We start from the raw sequence: 19,757 nt of genomic DNA on the forward strand, positions 1-19,757 counted from the left end.
ATATTAGAATGCTTCAACTCATGGATAGAGGATTTCAAGGAACTGCCACTAGTAGATCTGCTGGATAAGATCAGGGAGAAGATTATGGAGAAAATTGCTATGAGATAGCTATAGCTAGTAAACTTAAAGACAAAATCTTGCCCAAGTGTGATCCATGAGCTGTATTTGAAGAGTAGAAGGCTACGCTATACCATCGTTAAAAGCGGGGGAGGAAAAGGAGAAGGAAAGGCATATGTCTCTAGAACTACTGGGTATGGTAAAGCTTGGAGGAATGCAGTAGACCTTGAAAAGCACGCATGTACTTGTGGACAATGGGAGGTAAGTGGAAAACCTTGCACACATGTTATTTCTTTAATAGGGTCAATGAGAGGAGTCAAAGTTGAGTCATATGTCCATGAGTACTATTCAGTGGAGAAGTTCATCTTGACATATGTATTTGAGATCAACCCTATATGTGATAAAACTCAATGGGCAAGAGTGGACTCTGATATAGCCATGAGACCTCTAAAGCTTGAAAGATCTTCAAATAGAAATTAGAAGAGGAACTTCCTCCACCAATTCCTGCAGCCCCAACAACTCAAAAGAGGTGCATTTTGACATCACTTCTCCTTTTCTCACACAAGTTTTTTTTTAAAAAAAAAACTTGAACTTACTTTCCCTATTTATAGGAAGAGGACACCTAAAAAACCAAAAAAGAATAAAAACATGGTAGCAAGTCTAAGTCCTACTACTTCAGGAAGCCCAAGACCTGCAACTAGGAGCATGGGTGCTATACAAGCCTCACTAGGTGTAAGTCCAGACCTACAACTAGGAGCATGACTGCTGCACATGTCTTACCAGGGGGTATTAGTAGGAGGCTAATAATGTTTGATTAGAAGTGAGCATTGCTGTTGCTCTCTGTTTTTGCCTCCCTTTTGGATGTTATTGTTTTCCTTTTGGATGATTGGTCTATTCTTAATTTTCTTTTGGATGGTTTATCCTAGTTGTATGGATGATAGGCTAATTTGATTATGTTTTTGCTATATGAATGAATGAAAGAAGATGTATTTTGGTCAGATATAACTAGCTTGGATGGAAAAGGTGTCAGAGATCTAAAAAACTAAACATTCTGATTTTTTGGTACTATTAAAGTGTAGAAGGATATTTTGGTGCTAGTTTTCTAAAGCATGCACTTTGGGTGCTTCAGAACCAAATTTTCTTTTTCAAATAGAGTAATTTTATAAAACTATAACTATTTACACATAACTATCATAAAATTACAACTTTCAAAACGAGTTTTATAAAACTACAAGTATTTATGTTCTTAGTAACACAAAACTACATTTTTTTTTATAAAACTACATAAAAATAGTTTCACAAAACTACAACTATTTTACATAAAATATTTATAGTTTTATGTAAAAAAAATATAGTTTTGTATTTCACAAATACTCGTAGTTTTGTTAAACTCGTTTCAAAAGTTATATTTTTTGATAGTTAGGTGCAAAAAATTATAGTTTTGTAAAATTTACTCTTTTAAATAATATATTTATTGAAAACTTGCAAAAGTAAATACCGACAGAATCTATTATACAAATATCGAATTTTAGGTATTATTTTTTCAACTTTTAATAAAATAATATTATTAAAAAATCTTCCTCCTCCTCCGAGGCATCGGGAAGGGAACGGCAAAGCAGATAAGGGAAGCCGGCAAGCCACACAGCCGCAGGCGCCGACCAAAACCCTAGGCCAAGCAGCTCGACAACACATGGCGGCCACCACCACCGCCCCCGCGGCCGCGGCGCTGGCGTCGCCGACGCCGTGCCGGCCCGTCGCTCGCTCGACGGCGACGCGGTGGACGCCGCTCCGCTGCTCGCCGCCGGCCCTGGGCCTCCGGCGAGGGCCCGCGCCTCCTCGACGAGGTGCCACGCTCGTGGTGAGGCCTTCGTGACAGTTCCTCTACCCTTTGATTCTTGTTACCCGACGAAGTATTTTGGCTGCTGTGTCTGTTAGCTCATGGAATGGAATGCGCGAATTTTATACGGCGGGGTCGTTCCTTTGAAATGTATCATAGGAGAAACCTCAATCCAAATTACCTCTGGGAAATCGAAAAAGTTAGGTCCAGTCGAGGCTGCCTAAATGCCTGCACTCTGTCCTCATACTTTTGAGAGATTGAAACTGAAACTATGAGCTATCAAATTTTATCTCTTCTACTGCACCAAATTTCCAATTCAGAGTCTGGGGTCTCTGAGCTCAAAGGCAATAAATTAGTAATTTGATATATCTGTGACTATATCCAACTTTTTTTTAAACATAGCTGTGTTTTAAGGTTGTTAACCTGATTACGGTGGAACTTTATGCCATCAGTAGCTAATGTTTTTCTTAGTACTCCTGAGATTACTTTCCTGAACATCACTATAGGAATTAACTGGAACTATAAGTTTGTTCTCATTTGCTGAGTAACTCTAGAAATGATCAAGTGCCAACTGATATTATTTGCATTTGTTTTGTGTGCTTATAGTTGTGTAGTCTTCTATAATTGTTTGTATATGTAATATTTTTTTTGTTAATACTACATAATTCTATTTTTTTTTAAAAAAACTTGTGGATTTCTGTCACTTATTTCTGATATTTCATCTATATTTAATTTTTGGATAGGTTGAAGCGAAGAAGCAAACATTTTCTTCATTTGATGAGTTACTAGAGAAGTCCGAGAAGCCTTTATTAGTTGACTTCTATGCAACTTGGTAAGTTACTGAAGTACCGAAACTGGTGGTACCAAATGTCTTTATATCAGTGTTCTATACTACATATAAGTTCTCTCCAGTATCACTGTGTTTATTGCTCGAGTGGGGAATAGAGAGGGAGATGTTGGGTGTGTTTTCCACTTTTGCCTTTAGTGTTCACCATGTGGACTAGCAAGTGCAATTGTGTTACTTTTCCTCCTAATACATAACTGGTATTTGGAATATCTGAAATTGTACCTTACCGATTTCAATGCTTTTGCTTTGTATTGTCATTTTGTTCACGTACTGTTCATGATGATGTGCATCGTTTTCTTCTGAGTTCTAACAAAACAAGACACTGTGTGGTCAATTTGTTCATGCACTGCTCATGATGCTGTGCATTGTTTCCTTCCGAGTTCTAACGAAATCAGAAACCTAGTTTCATAGTGTGCTCATCAAACATTGTCCCAACTCCAAACTGACAGCTAATGTCTATTGGTTTCTTAGCTTCATTAAGCCATGCATATTAGGCAGACGGTTGATCATTCAAATTAACGATGACCAGTCCTTACATCGGCATTGCTCCCTGCCTTTACTTAGCCTGAATTAGGATGGTTAACAAATGTGTACTTTAATGACATACATTTGTATTTATTTTTGTTCTTCGGCCAGGTGTGGTCCATGCCAATACATGGTTCCCATACTTCAAGAAGTAAGTGAAAAGTTAAGTGACAAGATTCAAGTTGTGAAAATTGACACTGAGAAGTACGCAAGCATTGCAAATCGTTACAAAATCGAAGCATTACCAACTTTCATCATCTTCAAAAATGGGAAACCTTGCTATCGCGTTGTAAGTTTTGAACAAACCATTTTTTTTTTCATTTTCGTGAATAGTTGTTTAACTTGTGCTAATGATACTATGTTTTATGTCCTTTTCATGGTTTGTTTTGCTACCTGGCATTCAGGAGGGAGCATTGCCTGCCAACCAGCTGGTCAAACAGATCGAGAGTGCTTTGGCGGTCACAAAGTAGCACATATGGTGAGCAGGGCAGATTTTTTTTTCCCAAAAATGTTTGCTGCTACCTCATAACATGTGCCTCTACATGCTAAGTTTTATGATTGGAGATATGTATTCTTGATTATTGTTCAAAAGATCCTAGTTGGATTACGATATGAATTGGCATTTTTCTTCATAGTTATAGTCTCAAACTATGAAATTGAAAATCTTTGAATCCTCTGCTACTTGATCTTTTACTGTAATGGTCTGAGGGCCAAAAATAGAGACTAAAGTATATCTTTTGCAGTAAGAATTTCTTTTCCAGCTCTAATGTGATGAACATTGTTGGAGACATATTGGTTTCATATTAGTATAACTAACAAAAAAAAGAAGTATACCTGTTTCCCCCTTTGATTATGAAATCAGCGAAGTTATGTGATAGTAATAAGGGAAAATTGCAAAAACCCACCTACAACTATGGTGTTTCCCTGTACAACTTTTTTTTTTGTCAACGTCACATCCATAAGTTTTCTTTGATGTCAAATACCCCCCAATGGCTGTTGATTGTGTACAACATGGCGCTTGCATGTCTTTTAACATGATATGATGACTTCCAACTAGGCTTCTAGTGTCTCCAGGACCATTAAATATTGGTCTAGAATATATATAACTCTATAATGTGCACTTCTTTCTCTCATACTTAGGTGGATTTATCCTCTTCAAGCGTGCAATAAATAGAGCGATATATTGGATTAAATGGTATAGGAGATGTTGGAAGTCACGTAGAAGCCGCCACACCACAACGGAAGCCATAAAAAGAACCATATTGTGAAGTCAACAATACTAGGTGGGTATTTGGTATCAAAGAAAACTTGCAGGTGGGTGACTGACAAAAAAATAGTTGTAGGAAGGCCATGTTGTTTCATAACTATATTTTACATGATTTTTTTTCTGAACTAGCTAAGTTTAGATCCATTCGCCTTTCTCCTACTTCAGTTATCTATGATATAGAATATGACTCTTCTTTTGCCAAAAAATCCTTCCTGTTATCACCTACCACCATCAGTTTTTCTGTTTTGATGCTGTCTTTAACCTCCACTAAGTTTAGGAGTGAAAATGTCAAATGGGATCTCTTTGACAGTGAAACCATTGGTTGGTATTGAAGGGGTTATTTCCTTGGGGATTCTAGATCAAACCAATCAAGCAGCTAAGCCAATACATGTTTATTCGATCACTCTTTCTCTTTTTAGATTGACAGACATGTGACCATATTTTTGTTCTTTATTGTTTCTACACCGGTTAGTATATATGGTTCCGGTCAAGGTAAAAAAAATCCCAGAATCGGATGAATTGCTGCCCTGCAGTCCCTATTGCCTTTCCGTATACTGGATAATTTCTGAGATTTATTTGAAATGTTTTGAATCAGTCAGAATCACCTTGAATTGTTGGTAATTGGTGAAAATTAGGATTGATTGAACTTAACTAGAGTTAATTGATATTATCTCATTGTCAAAACTGTTAACACCATGGGTCCAAAATCCGCTCCTAGCCCAGCCCTCACATGGCGCGGGCACACAATGACAAGGAATTTCCGTATACCATACATTCTTATGTGAATTACTTCGATTGACGTGGCACTTGACACCATTTTCCTTTTTTCATAATAATTACTTTCCATCTGCATTTTCTCATGTTCTATCCTTTGGCCGACTTGGAATCATACTATTGGAAAGCATGTTGGACGATGAAATGTTCTTCTTTCCCCACTGTATTGCTCCCTTACGGCGCGAGCGATTGTGGATTCCATCATCTATCTACCTTAGAATATCTGCTTGAGTAGCGAATAAGTAAGTGACAAAAGTATCCCTTTAAGATTACCTTTTTTTACCCCTTTGTGGAACCTTTAAAATTATCTGAATTTTCTGGAGTAAATATGAGTAGTAGTGGTGCTTTGTTTGCCCTTGGAGGATATTTTGTTGTGAGAAATCATGCAGATGAGAGTTATTAAATCCAAACTTGGGTTTAGTCAGCAAATTTATTGGATGTTTCTTTGCTTCATGGAAAAGCTGTGTTCTTGTGTAAAAGCAACGCAATTGGCCAAGGATACACTTCGAAGTGGTGCTGCTGGATATGTCTAGAACTATTTTATGTGATCTTGCAATTTTGGGTGTATGTTATTGGTCTTTGTATGGTTGTTGCTTATGCATGTCTCACACTCTCACCACCAGCTGAGTACTGTGAAGGATCTGTATGTTTATCTCGAGTACCCTGCAATACTGTAGTTATGTATATGGCTTCATGCATGTGCTAATGGTTCGTGCTAAGTTTCGAGGGTTACTCGTGTCGTCTTGGTTTGTTGAGACCTACTGTAATTTGCCGTATTTGTGCACTGTTATCCCCTTTTTTTTGACAAAATATATTATCACAAATTCATTATTATGAAGAAATGTACATTCTTTTTTTTTTCGAACTGCATTCTCTCACATAAAAACAAGAAGAGATGGAATTGATGTGATAGCAAGACTTGCTGGAAAAAGAACAATAACTTTACTGAGTGCTGCGAAAAATTCTCCCAGTTGGCGAATTATCGCATGCTCTTTACGGAAAGAGAGATAGCAACGCGCATAAGAATCTTCTCATCCTTGCTTATCAATTGTATAATCTCCATCTTAGTGATAAATGTAACCACACGAAAAAACTTGTGTGAACTGGGAAATCTTGGGGTCATCTATATAATCTTTTGTACCATTTACAGTTTAAAATGCCTTTTCGACGGACAGTTGACTCTTGTTTTGTCAAACTTCACAGTAGCATGCGAACCTAAATTTGACCAAAAACAGCACTTATATGTTTTGTCACGCTTTCTAAATTTCCGGCTTCTAAAATCCTATGAACACACGTCGGTGAGGGGAGGCATGCTCCGACGGCGGTTTCCGATGGGAGATTGATTGGGGGAGGGGTTCTTTCGTCGCCTGGCTGAGGAGGCGGTGTAGAGGCGAGGCAACGGGAGACAGCGGAGCATAAAAATAGAAAGGTTAGCGCGGCTAAGGTGGCAGGCGGGAGGGAGGCGAGGGAGCTAGCGTAGCGGGGCAAGGCAGGCGGGAGGGCAATGGGCCAAAGTTGAAGAAAAACTGTGAGACGTTGGATGCATATAAAACAGTTCACAACCATCAACTGAAAAGAAGAAAAAAAAGCAAGCACGTGAAAAAAAAGCAACCGCCATACTCTGTAAATCGTACCGGGTTGTTAAATCTTGGCACGATGGGTTTTCCCTGGTTTTTATAACCGGGCCTGAGCTTAATTTAATTTGCTTGCCGTATCATCGCATAAAGAAAAAAAATGCTCGCCGGAAGCATCAGGTTCTGCACACATACACAAACGTCTTAGGGCTTAATTTGATTCGCAATGCTAGTACTTTTTCGGATCCAAAATATAAAACCGTTTTAGAAAAGTGTCGTGAAAGTGTAAAACAACAACTCATATTTAGGGACTTATCAAATACTTAGCGTGAAGAGGTTGAGGCGATTCCGCCAATCCCTACCGTCCACGGTGACCTGTCAGTGTCACTCGTCACAGTATAAATACGCCCGCTCCTGCAACGATTTGCTGCAACCAAGCAAAGCAAACAATAGCAACACTCCGATCAACGCCGCAGTTGCACGCCGCACCGACCGAGATGGCTGACTGCTACCACGGCGGCAGGACCGTGTACTCCAACACCAACGAGTGCTACGACGGCGGCAGGACCGTGTACTCCAACACCGACGAGTGCTACGACGCCGGCAGGCACGGCAGCAGGAGGGTGTACTCGCACACCGACGAGTGCTACGACGACGTCGACCGCAGGAGGCCGGCGTACGCCGACGACTGCTACAACGGCGGTGGGTATGGCGCCAAGCAGGCCGCCGTCTACTCCGAGGAGGACTACTCCCGCGGCGGCTATGGCGGCGGGCAGGAGTACTACAAGAGGGAGGAGAAGGAGCACAAGCACCGGGAGCGCCTCGGTGAGGTCGGCGCCCTCGCCGGCGGCGCCTTCGCTCTGGTAACGAATTGACTAATCAATTAAATGATGGATCACCATGCATGTACGTAAGTAGTATGTAACTGATGGAATGGAAGCTGGTGGTGATCATTGCAGTACGAGGGGCAGCGTGCGAAGAAGGACCCAGAGCACGCGCAGAGGCACAGGATCGAGCAGGGCGTGGCGGGTGTGGCGGCGCTAGGCGCCGGCGGCTACGCCTACCACGAGCACCGCGAGCACAAGGAGGCCCGCCACCAGGGCAACGAGCACAGGGTGCCGCACGGCTACTACTGCAACTGAGATGCTGGATCGACGATATGCCAACGGCGAGCCTCGCCGCAGCTTCAAGCCGGCGCGCGGCGATGTGGTCATGACATGACGTCCGTGTGTGTGCAAGTAAATAAGAGCAATTAAATATATATGACGTGTGTTGCTCACCGCTCTTAGTATAATCAAATAAAGTCGGCTTGCAAATAAGAGCATGCTGCATGCATGCATGTATGTACCGTACGTGTCTGATCACTCTGCTTCTGCATTCTACTCTGCAGTGTCAGCGTGTAACAATTATTTATACAATTAAGTTATGTGTTGCGTGTCAGTGTCATCTCAGCTCTTCTGGCTGCTCTTTTCACAAGCACAAGCACAGGGTACGTAGGTGCTCGAAAATTGGGTATCCTCGATGCAGTTGTTGAGAATAAGGAGATGGAAAAGAAATTGTAATAGCCGAGGAAGTTGCTCATTGTTCGGCTGATGAGCGTGGTGTCATGGCCTCATGGGTTTCCGGAGCTGACCAAGGAGGCTGGCGTGATGGCTATTGTGGCCAACACCATGGGTAGGGCTGCATCAGGCGGGTAGGGGTTCTCTAACACCGGCAAATTAAAGCGAACACCTTCTTCGACTCAAAGGGCCAGTTTGGGAGATCCCTCAGAATCAAAGGAAGCTGCAAACAACATTTTTTAGTTTTTAATTTTCAAAATGATTTTGTAAAAGTGATTTTCTAAATAAACTTGATACTGTTGAACTGAAAAAAGTAATTTCTTCTGATTTAATTTTCACGTAAAATCACTTCTTTCGTAGAGTTTACATTAGAGAATCACTCTCAACAACAAAATCATTTTACTCACATAATCACTCCTTCTGGAGAATTTGCATCAAGAGAAGCTCTACCAAACATGCTCACTGGAGCAAAGTAAGGTAAGCCACGACGGATGAGGACTCCATGATACGTGCTCAGAGGCTGATAGTTAGGCGTAACTTGGAGTTGGAGGAACCGACTACAGGTGGTATGTTCAACAATTCCATTCTTTCTTGTTCTTTTTCTTTGAACGGTGGGATCTATTTCCACGATCTTCATTGGAGCAGGGTCGTGTGAGGCGGCTTGGTCCCTCCTGAGGGAGACTTTGCCACCGGGCTGTGAGCCCGTTCGCATTCTTTCTTGTTTTGTATATCTTCCAATATAAACAACATAGGGTGGGGATAATGAAAGTAAGATTATTATGTCTTCTGTTAGTTGTATTAAAATGCCAGGATCTTATCAGCTCAATGGTGAATCACATGATGCGGAGGGTAACGGTTTGGACAACCTCATTCTTTGGCACTTATGTAGTGACCTGACTGAGGAAGTTATGAACGAGGACAATGACTACATTGGTAGTAGTCCGAAAGCTGCTCCTCAAAATTGGAAAGGACCCTCATCTCAAAGATACATGTGAAGGGTACTTTAAAAAAACAACTAAAATTTTTTAAATGAAAAGAATCTTTTAGAATAACAGAAGTCTTAAAGATTAGTTAAGTATAGTTTTCTGTTTGACAAATCAATAGAAGAAAATTTGGATTTCATTGCCATCCTTGAAACACGTCGAGATGACTACTTGCCTCAAATGAAAAGAATATTTTAGAATAGTAGATGTCTTATGGACTTAGTTAAGTATAGGTTTTTGTTTGACACATTTATAGAAGAAAATTTAGATTCCATTGGCATCCTCCGAGATGACTACTTGCGTACATGCCTCGATCACTTTTGTGGTGGTAAAGAGTACATATGGCATTGGACATCTCCCAGAGGACAGTTTGGAGGTATTCTCATGGGAGTTAATATGGATAATTTGACATTATGGAGATAACAGGGGTGACTATTATGTGAAATTCCATTAAAAACAAAGAAGATGGGTTCCAATGGCCGGAGTGGGATGATCTTGTTTAACTTTTTTTTTTTGCAAGGGGAACAAGATCTTTATTGATTAAGGAATAGAATGATTACAATCAGTACTTAGGAGGTGGTCAATACAACTTGGAACACCAGCTAGCCAAACCGCTGAGCTGTTTGCTCTCTTAGCATATTGCGCCAACTCATGAGCGATAACATTCTTCTCTCTCATTCCCTTGACAATCTTCACCTGTCCTAGACTTCCCATCAGGTCTTTGCAATCTTGAATCACCCTTGCCAAACTTGATCTACTGGATCCTGGAGCCGTCAGGGCCATCACACAAGCGCTGGAATCAGTCTCCACCTTGACTGGTCCGCTGAACCAGTTCAGAACAAGAGACATACCTTCTTCGCATGCTTCCATCTATGCACATTCCGCTGAGGGATAGTTGAACAAGATACGCCAACCGGATAACAAGGTTTCTCCATCGGCCTTTTTGACAATAATTCCGGCACTCGCCTCCCCAGTGCCTGCTATGAAACTTCCATCAACATTCACTTTTAACCAACCTGTATCCGGCGGTCTCCACTTATATTTTTCCTTCCTACCTACATTGCCTCCCTATTGGACATTCCTGCTGGCTCTAGGAGACACCCCCAGCACTGATTTCCCCTTCAAAACAGCATCTACCGGTTGTCGAATTTGGAACAAGGTTCGGTAAAGTGCCGACAGAGATATCAGCGAGCTCTCTTCCGAGAACCATGAATTACCATGTGTGATGGCATTCCTATCATTCTAGTTCTTCCACAACAGAATAATAAGAAATTCCCTCTCTCTTCTTTGGAGCTTATTTAGTAATAACAAGAACCATTCCAGTCCCGTGTCCTGAAGCATTGAGACATTAGGAACCAACCACTCCTTCGTGCAGCTTCGATCAGAATCCAAGAATGATTGCATCCAATTACTCCATGAAACCCATCCTCCGCCCCATTCTTGCATACCTCACATGTATCTATGTGCTATGTGTCTGCTCTTCTTATTCACATTTATAGGTAAAGCTTCTTTTGCTATTCGCTAGGTGAACTCTTTCATTTTTGGTGGGGAACATAATTATCCCAAATATTCTTCCATAAGATCTTTCTGTCCGTCCTTCCACTGCATGTGGCCTGATGTTCAGCTTGTTGCACTTTTTACTGAGAAAATGCCAGCCTATAAGCACTTTTTACTGAGAAAATGCTGCACTTTTCAGGATGCCAAGCCAGCACATCTTCTCTACCCCGACCAGATAATCTTATCTTCGTAATTTTGTCAACATCGATTGACGAAAAGTTTTCTCGTAGAAGGTCACCTCTCCATTCTCTATTATGTGAAATTAAGTCCGCCACCCACCTAACTCGCGATCTCCGTCTTCTTGTGACTGGTTTTAGAGACATGTCACGTGATATCCAATTATCTCGCCAAATCCTAATGGATCGTCCGTCTCCAATACGCCAAATGGTACCCTTTTGTAGTAGCTCCACTCCATACATGACCGCTCTCCAAATTGGAGACACATTTCCTAAAAAAGCAGTGTCAATAAGGTTACCCTGTGGGTAGTACTTTGCTTTCAGTAATCGTGCAACAAGACTGTCGGGATGATAGACAAACTGCCAAGTCTGTTTGGCCAACAAAGCTTGGTTAAACAGATGCAAGTCTTGAAAGCCCATACCCCATACACTTAGGCATAATCATTTGTTCCCATGAGATCCACTGAGTTTTGCATCTTTCGTTATTTGCTCCCACCAGTATTTCTGATAAGTTTCATATAATCATCACACAAAGTAGCCGGTAGCTTAAAGACACCCATATTGTACGTAGGCAGGGCTTGGGCTATAGACTTAATTTGCACTTCCTTAGTAGCCTGAGACAAATTTTTGTCGCTCCAATCGGCTAGTCTCTTCCCAAAGCAATCGCTTATCTGTTGGAATTGATCACACTTCATTCTCCCCTCCAGAGTAGGAAGCACCAGATATTTTGTCTCGAAAGCTTCTTAATGCACATGTAGCACGCCACATACCTCCATCCTGGCATCTAGGGGACACCCAGCTCCAAACATAATTGAACACTTTGACGGGTTGATTAGTTGACCTGTGCTGCGAGCATAATCAGATAGAGCCTCTTGATTATATTTGCTTGACTGACCTCTCCCTTAAAGAATAGCAGGCTATCATCGACGTATAGCAAGTGGGTGATTGGCGGTGCTCTCCGACAGATACTGAGAGCTTGCAAATTACCTTGTCCAATCTTTCTATTGAGTAAGGTTGAGAGCCCATCAGCCACCAACAGAAAGAGATAAGGTGATAGGGGATCACCTTGATGTAGCCCTCGAGTTGCTTTAAACTTCTCATACGGTGTTCCATTAAAATTAATAGAAAAAGATACAAGGGTCACACATTGCATAATCTAGTTAATCCATTGTTCACAAAAACCCAACTTTACCATAGCTCCCTGTAGATATGTCCAATCCACTAGATCATATGCTTTAGATAAGTCCAGCTTGTAAGCACAAAATTTTTGAGCATTTATGTTCCCAGTTTGGATCGCATGGATGCACTCAAAAGAAATTAAGGCATATATGATCTTGTTTAACTGGTAACTTGGACGACATGTCAATAATATATCCTCATATATGAGATCAAATGGCTACATGGTATTAATTGGAAACTGAAGGCTATCATTGAGCATTTGTTATACAGCTAATCGGAGAATGATATGATCAACCTAATAAAGTGTAACACACTGCCTCCAAAATTTGCTTATAGCCTAACCCACCTGTGAGGTGAGTCCGCATATGTATAGCACCCTGCTTACACTCTCGTGCTCACTTCATGTAAAAAGATTAACCCAGAGGTGCCCCAAACTATCCAAACTACCAAGGTTGGACTAATTCCATCAAATCGAAACACTTGTGCCACATAAGCCGAAATCAGAAATACTAGATTGGGGTATTACACTATACCCCCTTCAATGCTGACGCACTCGATACTTAACCGCATATACGGTAGACAAATACAATATCTCCCCTTGGTGCCATGCACTCGTGCAGCGAGATTTGACTCTAAATACCATTTGTAACACCATGCTTCTAAAATTTTCTTATAGCCTAACCCACCTGTAGGGTGAGCCCGCATACATATAGCACCCCACTTATACTTTTTTCCTCACTTTGTGTAAAACGATTAACCCGGAAGTGATGTTTGGAGAACGAAGTCTTATAAATTGGTCCTGACATATCTAAATTACCAACGTTGGGCTAATTCTACCAAATCAAAACACTTAGACCACATGAGCCGAAACCAAAAATACTAGACCAGGGTATTACATGAAGTGAAAATGTGTGTATAATATAGCCTAGTTATAATGTGATTTTTTTATTTATATATATATATATATATTTTTTTAATATTTGTAAAAGTATAAATCTATTTTAAAATATTGCACATCTGAGCTATCGTCGTCCGTTGAAAGAACGATAACAACGTGCCACCTATTCAATAGATGTAACAGTCAGAAATTAAATACCCTAACCGATCGTGATGTTAAATTTTTGTTTGCTAATGAACTTGTTTAAGTGAGATGGCACTCTATTTAGTTTTCTGACCGTCTAATGTAAAATAAGCCATCATGGAACTAACAGACTACGGCCATAGTGATGACCCGTTATAATGTTACAATTCGAGCCGGTCCGGCCTTATTTGGTTTGGTTATGGTATGGGAATGTGCAATTTTTCAACGCACAAATATGACCATCTATCTTTGTCTTATGCACTCTTTGCTAATTTAGTCACTTCAGATAATATATGCAAGAAGAATAAATTATGTCCCTGTAAGATAGCACTAATCTCTATCGATCTTATCATGTGAAGAAGATGCCGCACCATTAAGCATGCATTCAAGCACCAGCTTGTTTGATCCATACCGTCAATCCCGATCCGAAACAATCAGATGATCAATCTTCTGAAGATTGGCTGGAGAGAAATTACTACGTGCCCAGTAAATCGGGTTTAATTTCTACCTCATCGGATTTGCGGTCTGCATATTCTGCAGAATTTGCGCGCCGGATATTCATCAGCTTGCAATTTGATTTTGAGGCTAGCTACCGGTATAACCGATCAATAATGATTCATTAGTGCATGACACGATCCACGTTGCTTCAACTACGTGGATCAAACACGCAAAGCCTGCAATCCCCAAGGGCAAGTAGAAAAGCTTGCCACTGCCAGCAAGAAGAGCCATTGCCGAGGAGAAGCACCACCACCACCACTTGTTCCACCAGCACAAGGAGGAGGATCAGGTCGCCGCCGCGGTGGCCGTTGTCGTCCAGGAGACCACCTACGGCGGATACGACGGTTGCACCGAGACACGACCACCACCGTGGTGGCAGCGGCGGCCGACAACGAGGAGGAGTACCAGAGGCACAAGGAGGAGGAGGAAGAGCACAAGCACAAGGAGCGCATGGGCGAGGTCGGCGCCCTCGCCGCCGACGCCTTTGCCATGGTACGTTCGTTTGTTTTCCTCGGAGTAAGCTAGCAATGCAAGCAGCATCGATCAATGAGCTGTATGTACGCACGGATGCAGCACGAGGAGAAGATCGAAGGACCCGGAGCACGCGCACAGGCACAAGGTGGAGGAGAGGATAGCGGAGGCGGCGGTGGCGGCCGCCGGCGGGTTCGCGTTCCACGAGCACCACGAGAAGGAGGAGACCAAGGAGCACACGAAGCACCACCACCTCTTCTGAGCCCTCAGCTATATACTAGGCATGCTAAATGGTATTTGCAGAGTCGTGCATGCCTCTGCTTCCGAACACGTGTTTGCTGCTAATAAACCTTTATATATCATTTTACGGTATTTCATATTGTCACAAATACTTGACCTTTTGGTTAAGGTCATAAAATAGCGGTCAAAGATATATCTTAAAAATCATGTTATGTCTAAAATGCCAAAGTATTTTTGACGGGGAAGTAATTTATTTGCCTTTGATCATATACATGTATGTTTTTTTTTTCAATAAGAGCCTGGTTGTTGCGGTTCTGTACTTATCTCATTTTGCTTGGTTTAATTTGCTGCTTGCAATGTACGTACGTGCTATTTGGAGGAACTTTATTAATCATGTACTGGACTATCAATTTTTTTCCTGAAAAATTGGTATGGAATAAATTCAGGGTATGTCAAAACTCAAAAGTGGAGAAAGAAATGTACGTGTGATAAACTGCAAATGCAGGGATAAATAATTAAGGATCAAATCTAAGTACAAAAAAAATACAGTAACGAACAAATGCACGCTATGTAACTAGTACAGGACACAGTAGGATGATACATATATACCCAAATATATACTCGGCGTCCCATTTATTGTACTGCTATATATATATGTGCGGTACATGAATCTAAATATATATAGCACGACGAAATATATAACTAATTGTGATGTCCGTGGCGGCGGTGCTTCTTGGCGTCTTTCTTCTGGTGGTGCTCGTGGAAGGCAAAGCCGGCGCTGCCGACGGCGACGGCGGCGGCGACCTCTTCCTTGATCTTGTGCGAGTGCGCGTGCTCCGGGTCTTTGTTCGCCTTGTGCTTCTCGTGCTGTTCGGAGTACATACCCAAATGTCAAATCACAGTTAGCTACTTGTAACTCTCAGCAAGAGAGAGTAGTAATTGACTAACGATATGATGAGCTAATGAAGCACAGCGCAAGATCCATGGAGTCATATAAGAATTCTGGATCGTACCATCGCGTATGCTCCGGCAGCCACGGCGCCAAGCTGACCGAGCTGCTCCATGTGCCTGTGGTGCTTCTCCTCCTTGCGCCAGTCGCCGGCGGCGACCTTTGTCGGCTCGGCCGCGCTGGCCTTGTGGTGCTTGCCGAGGAAGTGGTGCGCCATTTCGGAGGTCTGTGGACTGTGGCTAGCTAGCTAGCTAGAGAGAATTGCTGCTACAATGCACTGCTGGTGTGTAAGTGTTGATGGATGGATCGATGTGATGAGGATGAAACCGGCTGCCATGTGGAGTATATATAATCAATTGCAACTGATGAGTTGAAACTTAATCGATTGGAAAGCGCGTAATTAATCGCGTGTCCGTCGACATATCTATGGACTGAAACTGATCTGCTGCAGGATTTCACAAGCAAGGTGGGTCGATGGATGGATCCAGCCTCCATCCATGGTGGTGTTGCCCGCTCCACGCGGCTAAGCAACTCAACCTGATAGCATGCATGCATGACCTCTTCCTTCCTATTCGATCGATTCACATTACAGGTCAGCAGAAATTTCCATGTGAATGCAAACCGAAACTGCCCTCGGTGATGGATGAGAGCAGTCGAGAAAGAAACGCGTACCGGTTGCGTTGCTTAATTACTAACGTACGTGCAGGAGAAAATTATTGGTATTTTCACACCCGACATATGTTTTGCCACTTTGAACCTTGCTTGGTTTCGCTAGGATTACACTCAAAAGATTCGTACTTCGATATTTTGCCATTTTGGCCCATTTAAACCTATTTCGTTTTCTTTTCCCTCTGTTTTGCCAACTGAAAAGACCATCTTGCCCTCCGGACGGTCATTCCACCGAATCCATCCCCTAGCTGAGCTTCTTCTGAACTCAGGGGCACGGAGAATCCGCAGAGTTTTTTTATTATTATTTTTACATTTTCTAACTTAAAAAATTAAATAAACAGTTCCCGGATGAAAAAATTTGCAGCTCTTTTAGAGAGAGGTAAGGATACTACGGTAGTAAGCACAGACCTTATCACCCTCTAAAAAGGCGGTTAGCCCTTGTAGCAACGGCTAGGGTTGTGTTCCCGTGGCAAACAGTACTCAACGCTCAATTTTTTTTTCCATCTCTTTTTTTCAAAATAGCGGTCTTCTGTTGCTCCAAAAATCTTAATTTTTTTTTACATATTCCATAATCCATGTGAAACCCATTTTAATTGGATTCACTTAAAAATCATGTGTATAATTTAAACTAAAATTATCAAAAAAAAATGGTACTTTTATAACTTCTAGAAATTGTTAGGGCATCAAATAAATTCTCAAAAATCTAGAAAAAATCATTAATATTCTTCTTATATGATGGACTAATTTCTAAAATTATTTTCTAAAATTATTAGTCTATCATATAAGAAGAATATTAGTGATTTTTTTAGATTTTTGAGAATTTATCTGATGCCCCTAATAATTTCTAGAAATTATAAAAGTACATTTTTTTAGAGAATTTTAGTTTAAATTATACATATGATTTTTAAGTGAATCTAATTAAAATGGGTTGAACATGTATTATAGAATATGTAAAAAAAATTTAAGATTTTTGGAGCAACAGAAGACCACTATTTTAAACAGAGAAGACGAGAAGAGAAAATTGAGCGCTGAGTACTGTTCACCACGGGAAAACTGCTCTCTGGCTGCAAGAGGGCGGTAAGCCTGTGTTTGTCACCATGGTATCTTACCGTTCTCTGAAAGAGCTGCAGTCTTTTAAGAGGGCGGTAGGTGTCTATTTCTGTAAAAAAAATCATCTGAGAGCTATTTATTTAATTTTTTAAGTTAGAAAATGTAAAAAAAACTCGAATCCGCACGACGTGATTGGGTCATGATGAAGATGAAACCGAGGCCAATGCCATGCCGCGGCCTCTGGGCCAAGTTTTCTTGTTCAAAGGCCGAGACATGGATTGGACAGGGGGGTTTCAAAGGCCGAAACATTGCCGCTTCCCATCCCTTTACCGGTCTTTAAGGAACCGAGAATTTTTTATCTATATATTTTTAATTTTCAAAATTAACAGAAATATGCACCCATTTTTAAAAATTACAGAAATAGGTTTGTCACTCATTAAACAAGCAATACATAAATCTCACCCATTCAACGGGCGATTTATATTTCTCGTTGAACTGGAGAGAAATAATGTGGCATACCAACGTGGCTATGCAAAGAACCCAGAGGGCGACAAATGATTGGGCGAGAAGACCCGCTCAGAGGGAGAGAAGGTGTTTTTTATAAATTTTGCATTTCCACCTCAGAGAGCAAATTTTATATAAGACAAGATTTTTTTAAAAAAAAATATGCAGTAGATACTAGAATGCTGGAGATAGAATAGAGATAGAACCCATAATTTTTTTTGACAAATAGATGTGAATACAAGATGTCTAGGATTATTACAGAGACTGTGGTACATGGTTTAGGATAGTAGAGTTTTTTCAGAGTCTTTTTTTTTAGATTACAAACGCACATACTAAACACATAACCACCTAAACTACTGGTGTGCACCCGTGAGTCATGGAAACGCGACTCCACGCGGGTGGGTGGGGGCGGCTGCCATTCACATCCCCACCTACAGACTCGAGCCTGGGCCTTTTCGTTATCGAGCGATCCCCTTGCCACCCGGGCTAAAGTCCGTTCGCAATTCTTTTCAGAGTCTGAAGATCAGACTTGAGACTAAGAGGGGGGGGGGGAGAAATAAATATGTTTCTTTACAGGTGGGTCTAGGGCTATAGGATCTGGGGTGGCAACGGGATGGGGTTGGGACTAAGTGACCAAGAACGTATCCGATCTGAAACCCGAAGCATCAAACCCAATTCGGCCTCGAAATTAATACTGGGTGTAAAACTATTGGGGGAAGAAACTGTCTTCCATGAACAAAGTGCGACAAGAGCTAATTCACAGGAATGACTTAAGCTTGGAGGAGAAACGAAGACGGATAGAAAGCCATGAGTTTTATGGGAAAAGACAGTGCTCCATGGCTTGCTGGCTAGATCTGTATTTATACTGGTAGAGATACAAATTCTTTACTGTACCATAGGGTACAGGGACAATCCCGTAATTCATTGTTACGGCTGGTGAGGTGGTTGTTCTAGCGACTGGTCGTCTATTTCGACGCCGCACTGCACTAGCGTGTCAGACGGTCACCATTTGCACCAACGTGTCAGGCGGCCACCACTTGACTGGTATTAAATGCCGGTCACTTTGCTACAAGTGGGGGTGGAGGGAGAACCTGTGGGACCCCTCCTGGTTGATCTTTCTGAAGAGCCAGTGACTTCAGGGGTCTAGAGAGTCCCGAAGGCATGGTCTCCGGGACCCCTCCGGAGGCATGGGGTCCGGATGGGTCCAAAGCTTGATGGTCCTCGGACCTAGATTGGCAGAGCTAAGGGGGCATCTGGGGTCCTCGATGGCAACCCTCAACAAAAACCACCCTCAGCCCCATCCCTGGCGGCGACCCGAGACTTGATGGGGACCTGAAACCTAACATCTCATCTTCTTCCTTCGTTTGTGTCGGTATGCATCCTCCTTGTCAGCAGTGGTGATCCGGGGAGCCAGAGGGTCCAGATCTGGCCCTCCTCATCTCGGCCCTTGTCGGAGGATTAACTCCTGTCGCAGGAATCCTGAGGGACCCCTTTTTAGAGATTCGGCCTGGGGATGATCCTGAATATGTTCGCCAGAGAAATAAATGGGTATGAATGCGATGGCCGGCGGGGTGGAGTGACCTAGTGCGGAACGAAGTAAATGCACCGGTATTTAAACAGGTTCGGACCGCACGGGGGCGTAACACCCTACTCCTGTGTGGATACTATAAATGCCCTGAGAAAGTCCCTCAAGGATGTTGCTAGTTACAAGAATGTTTATCTATCTTAGAGCCTGGGGCTCCTTGTTCTTCGGTCTGTGTGTATCTGTTGGCCTTGGGTGCTCTCGATCTTCTCTTCTCACTTCAAACTTCCTTCTGTTTTCCCTTTTCTTCCTCTCTTTCTTTTCTTTTTTCCACACACCTTTCTTCTGTGCTACCGGCTGCTCTAAATACCCGCCGACAGCAGCGTGCCCCGAACGGGAGGGCACGAGTTCCAAGGCACCATAAATAGAAAGGACGTC

The 19,757-nt window shown here is 42.1% G+C and overlaps 3 protein-coding genes and 1 pseudogene across 5 annotated transcripts; 3 read left to right on the forward strand and 1 right to left on the reverse strand.

The window, feature by feature from the left end:
* Positions 1–1,636: 1,636 nt before the first annotated feature.
* LOC133929238 (thioredoxin Y, chloroplastic-like) lies at positions 1,637–6,149 on the forward strand. Of its 3 annotated transcripts, none has more exons than XM_062375938.1 (5): positions 1,637–1,915; positions 2,638–2,726; positions 3,378–3,555; positions 3,671–3,744; positions 5,436–6,149. In XM_062375938.1, exons 1-4 carry the CDS (start codon positions 1,748–1,750, stop codon positions 3,734–3,736), a joined length of 501 nt encoding a protein of 166 aa, XP_062231922.1. In that variant the 5' UTR covers positions 1,637–1,747; the 3' UTR covers positions 3,737–3,744; positions 5,436–6,149. The 3 variants fall into 3 exon arrangements, with proteins under 3 accessions (XP_062231922.1, XP_062231913.1, XP_062231906.1); XM_062375929.1 differs by lacking the exon at positions 5,436–6,149 and adding an exon at positions 4,407–4,661; XM_062375922.1 differs by lacking the exon at positions 5,436–6,149 and having other exon boundaries at positions 3,671–4,033.
* Positions 6,150–7,295: 1,146 nt separating this feature from the next.
* On the forward strand, positions 7,296–8,313 carry LOC133929254 (abscisic stress-ripening protein 5-like). The gene is made up of 2 exons (XM_062375951.1): positions 7,296–7,744; positions 7,841–8,313. The coding sequence occupies exons 1-2, from the start codon at positions 7,379–7,381 to the stop codon at positions 8,021–8,023; spliced, it is 549 nt and encodes a 182-aa protein (XP_062231935.1). The 5' UTR covers positions 7,296–7,378; the 3' UTR covers positions 8,024–8,313.
* A 5,248-nt stretch (positions 8,314–13,561) lies between these two features.
* LOC133886461 (abscisic stress-ripening protein 5-like) lies at positions 13,562–14,501 on the forward strand (annotated as a pseudogene).
* Positions 14,502–15,095: 594 nt separating this feature from the next.
* LOC133929282 (abscisic stress-ripening protein 1-like) lies at positions 15,096–15,987 on the reverse strand. Its single transcript, XM_062375982.1, has 2 exons — positions 15,639–15,987; positions 15,096–15,492 (listed from the first exon to the last, which is right to left on the reverse strand). Exons 1-2 carry the CDS (start codon positions 15,789–15,791, stop codon positions 15,328–15,330), a joined length of 318 nt encoding a protein of 105 aa, XP_062231966.1. The 5' UTR covers positions 15,792–15,987; the 3' UTR covers positions 15,096–15,327.
* Positions 15,988–19,757: the final 3,770 nt, after the last annotated feature.

The sequence above is a fragment of the Phragmites australis genome, chromosome 1, assembly GCF_958298935.1.
Source record: "Phragmites australis chromosome 1, lpPhrAust1.1, whole genome shotgun sequence".
NCBI classification, from domain to species: Eukaryota; Viridiplantae; Streptophyta; class Magnoliopsida; order Poales; family Poaceae; genus Phragmites; species Phragmites australis.

What these genes read in the sequence shown, in the direction of transcription:
- LOC133929254 (XM_062375951.1), top strand. Translation starts at nt 7,379, where the DNA reads ATGGCTGACTGCTACCACGGCGGCAGGACCGTGTACTCCAACACCAAC. An exon ending in CCGGCGGCGCCTTCGCTCTG is followed by an intron (nt 7,745 to 7,840) that starts GTAACGAATTGA and finishes TGATCATTGCAG; the next exon opens with TACGAGGGGCAGCGTGCGAA.
- LOC133929238 (XM_062375938.1), top strand. Translation starts at nt 1,748, where the DNA reads ATGGCGGCCACCACCACCGCCCCCGCGGCCGCGGCGCTGGCGTCGCCG. An exon ending in GACGAGGTGCCACGCTCGTG is followed by an intron (nt 1,916 to 2,637) that starts GTGAGGCCTTCG and finishes ATTTTTGGATAG; the next exon opens with GTTGAAGCGAAGAAGCAAAC. An exon ending in GTTGACTTCTATGCAACTTG is followed by an intron (nt 2,727 to 3,377) that starts GTAAGTTACTGA and finishes TTCTTCGGCCAG; the next exon opens with GTGTGGTCCATGCCAATACA.
- LOC133929282 (XM_062375982.1), bottom strand. Translation starts at nt 15,791, where the DNA reads ATGGCGCACCACTTCCTCGGCAAGCACCACAAGGCCAGCGCGGCCGAG. An exon ending in CTGCCGGAGCATACGCGATG is followed by an intron (nt 15,493 to 15,638) that starts GTACGATCCAGA and finishes TACTCCGAACAG; the next exon opens with CACGAGAAGCACAAGGCGAA.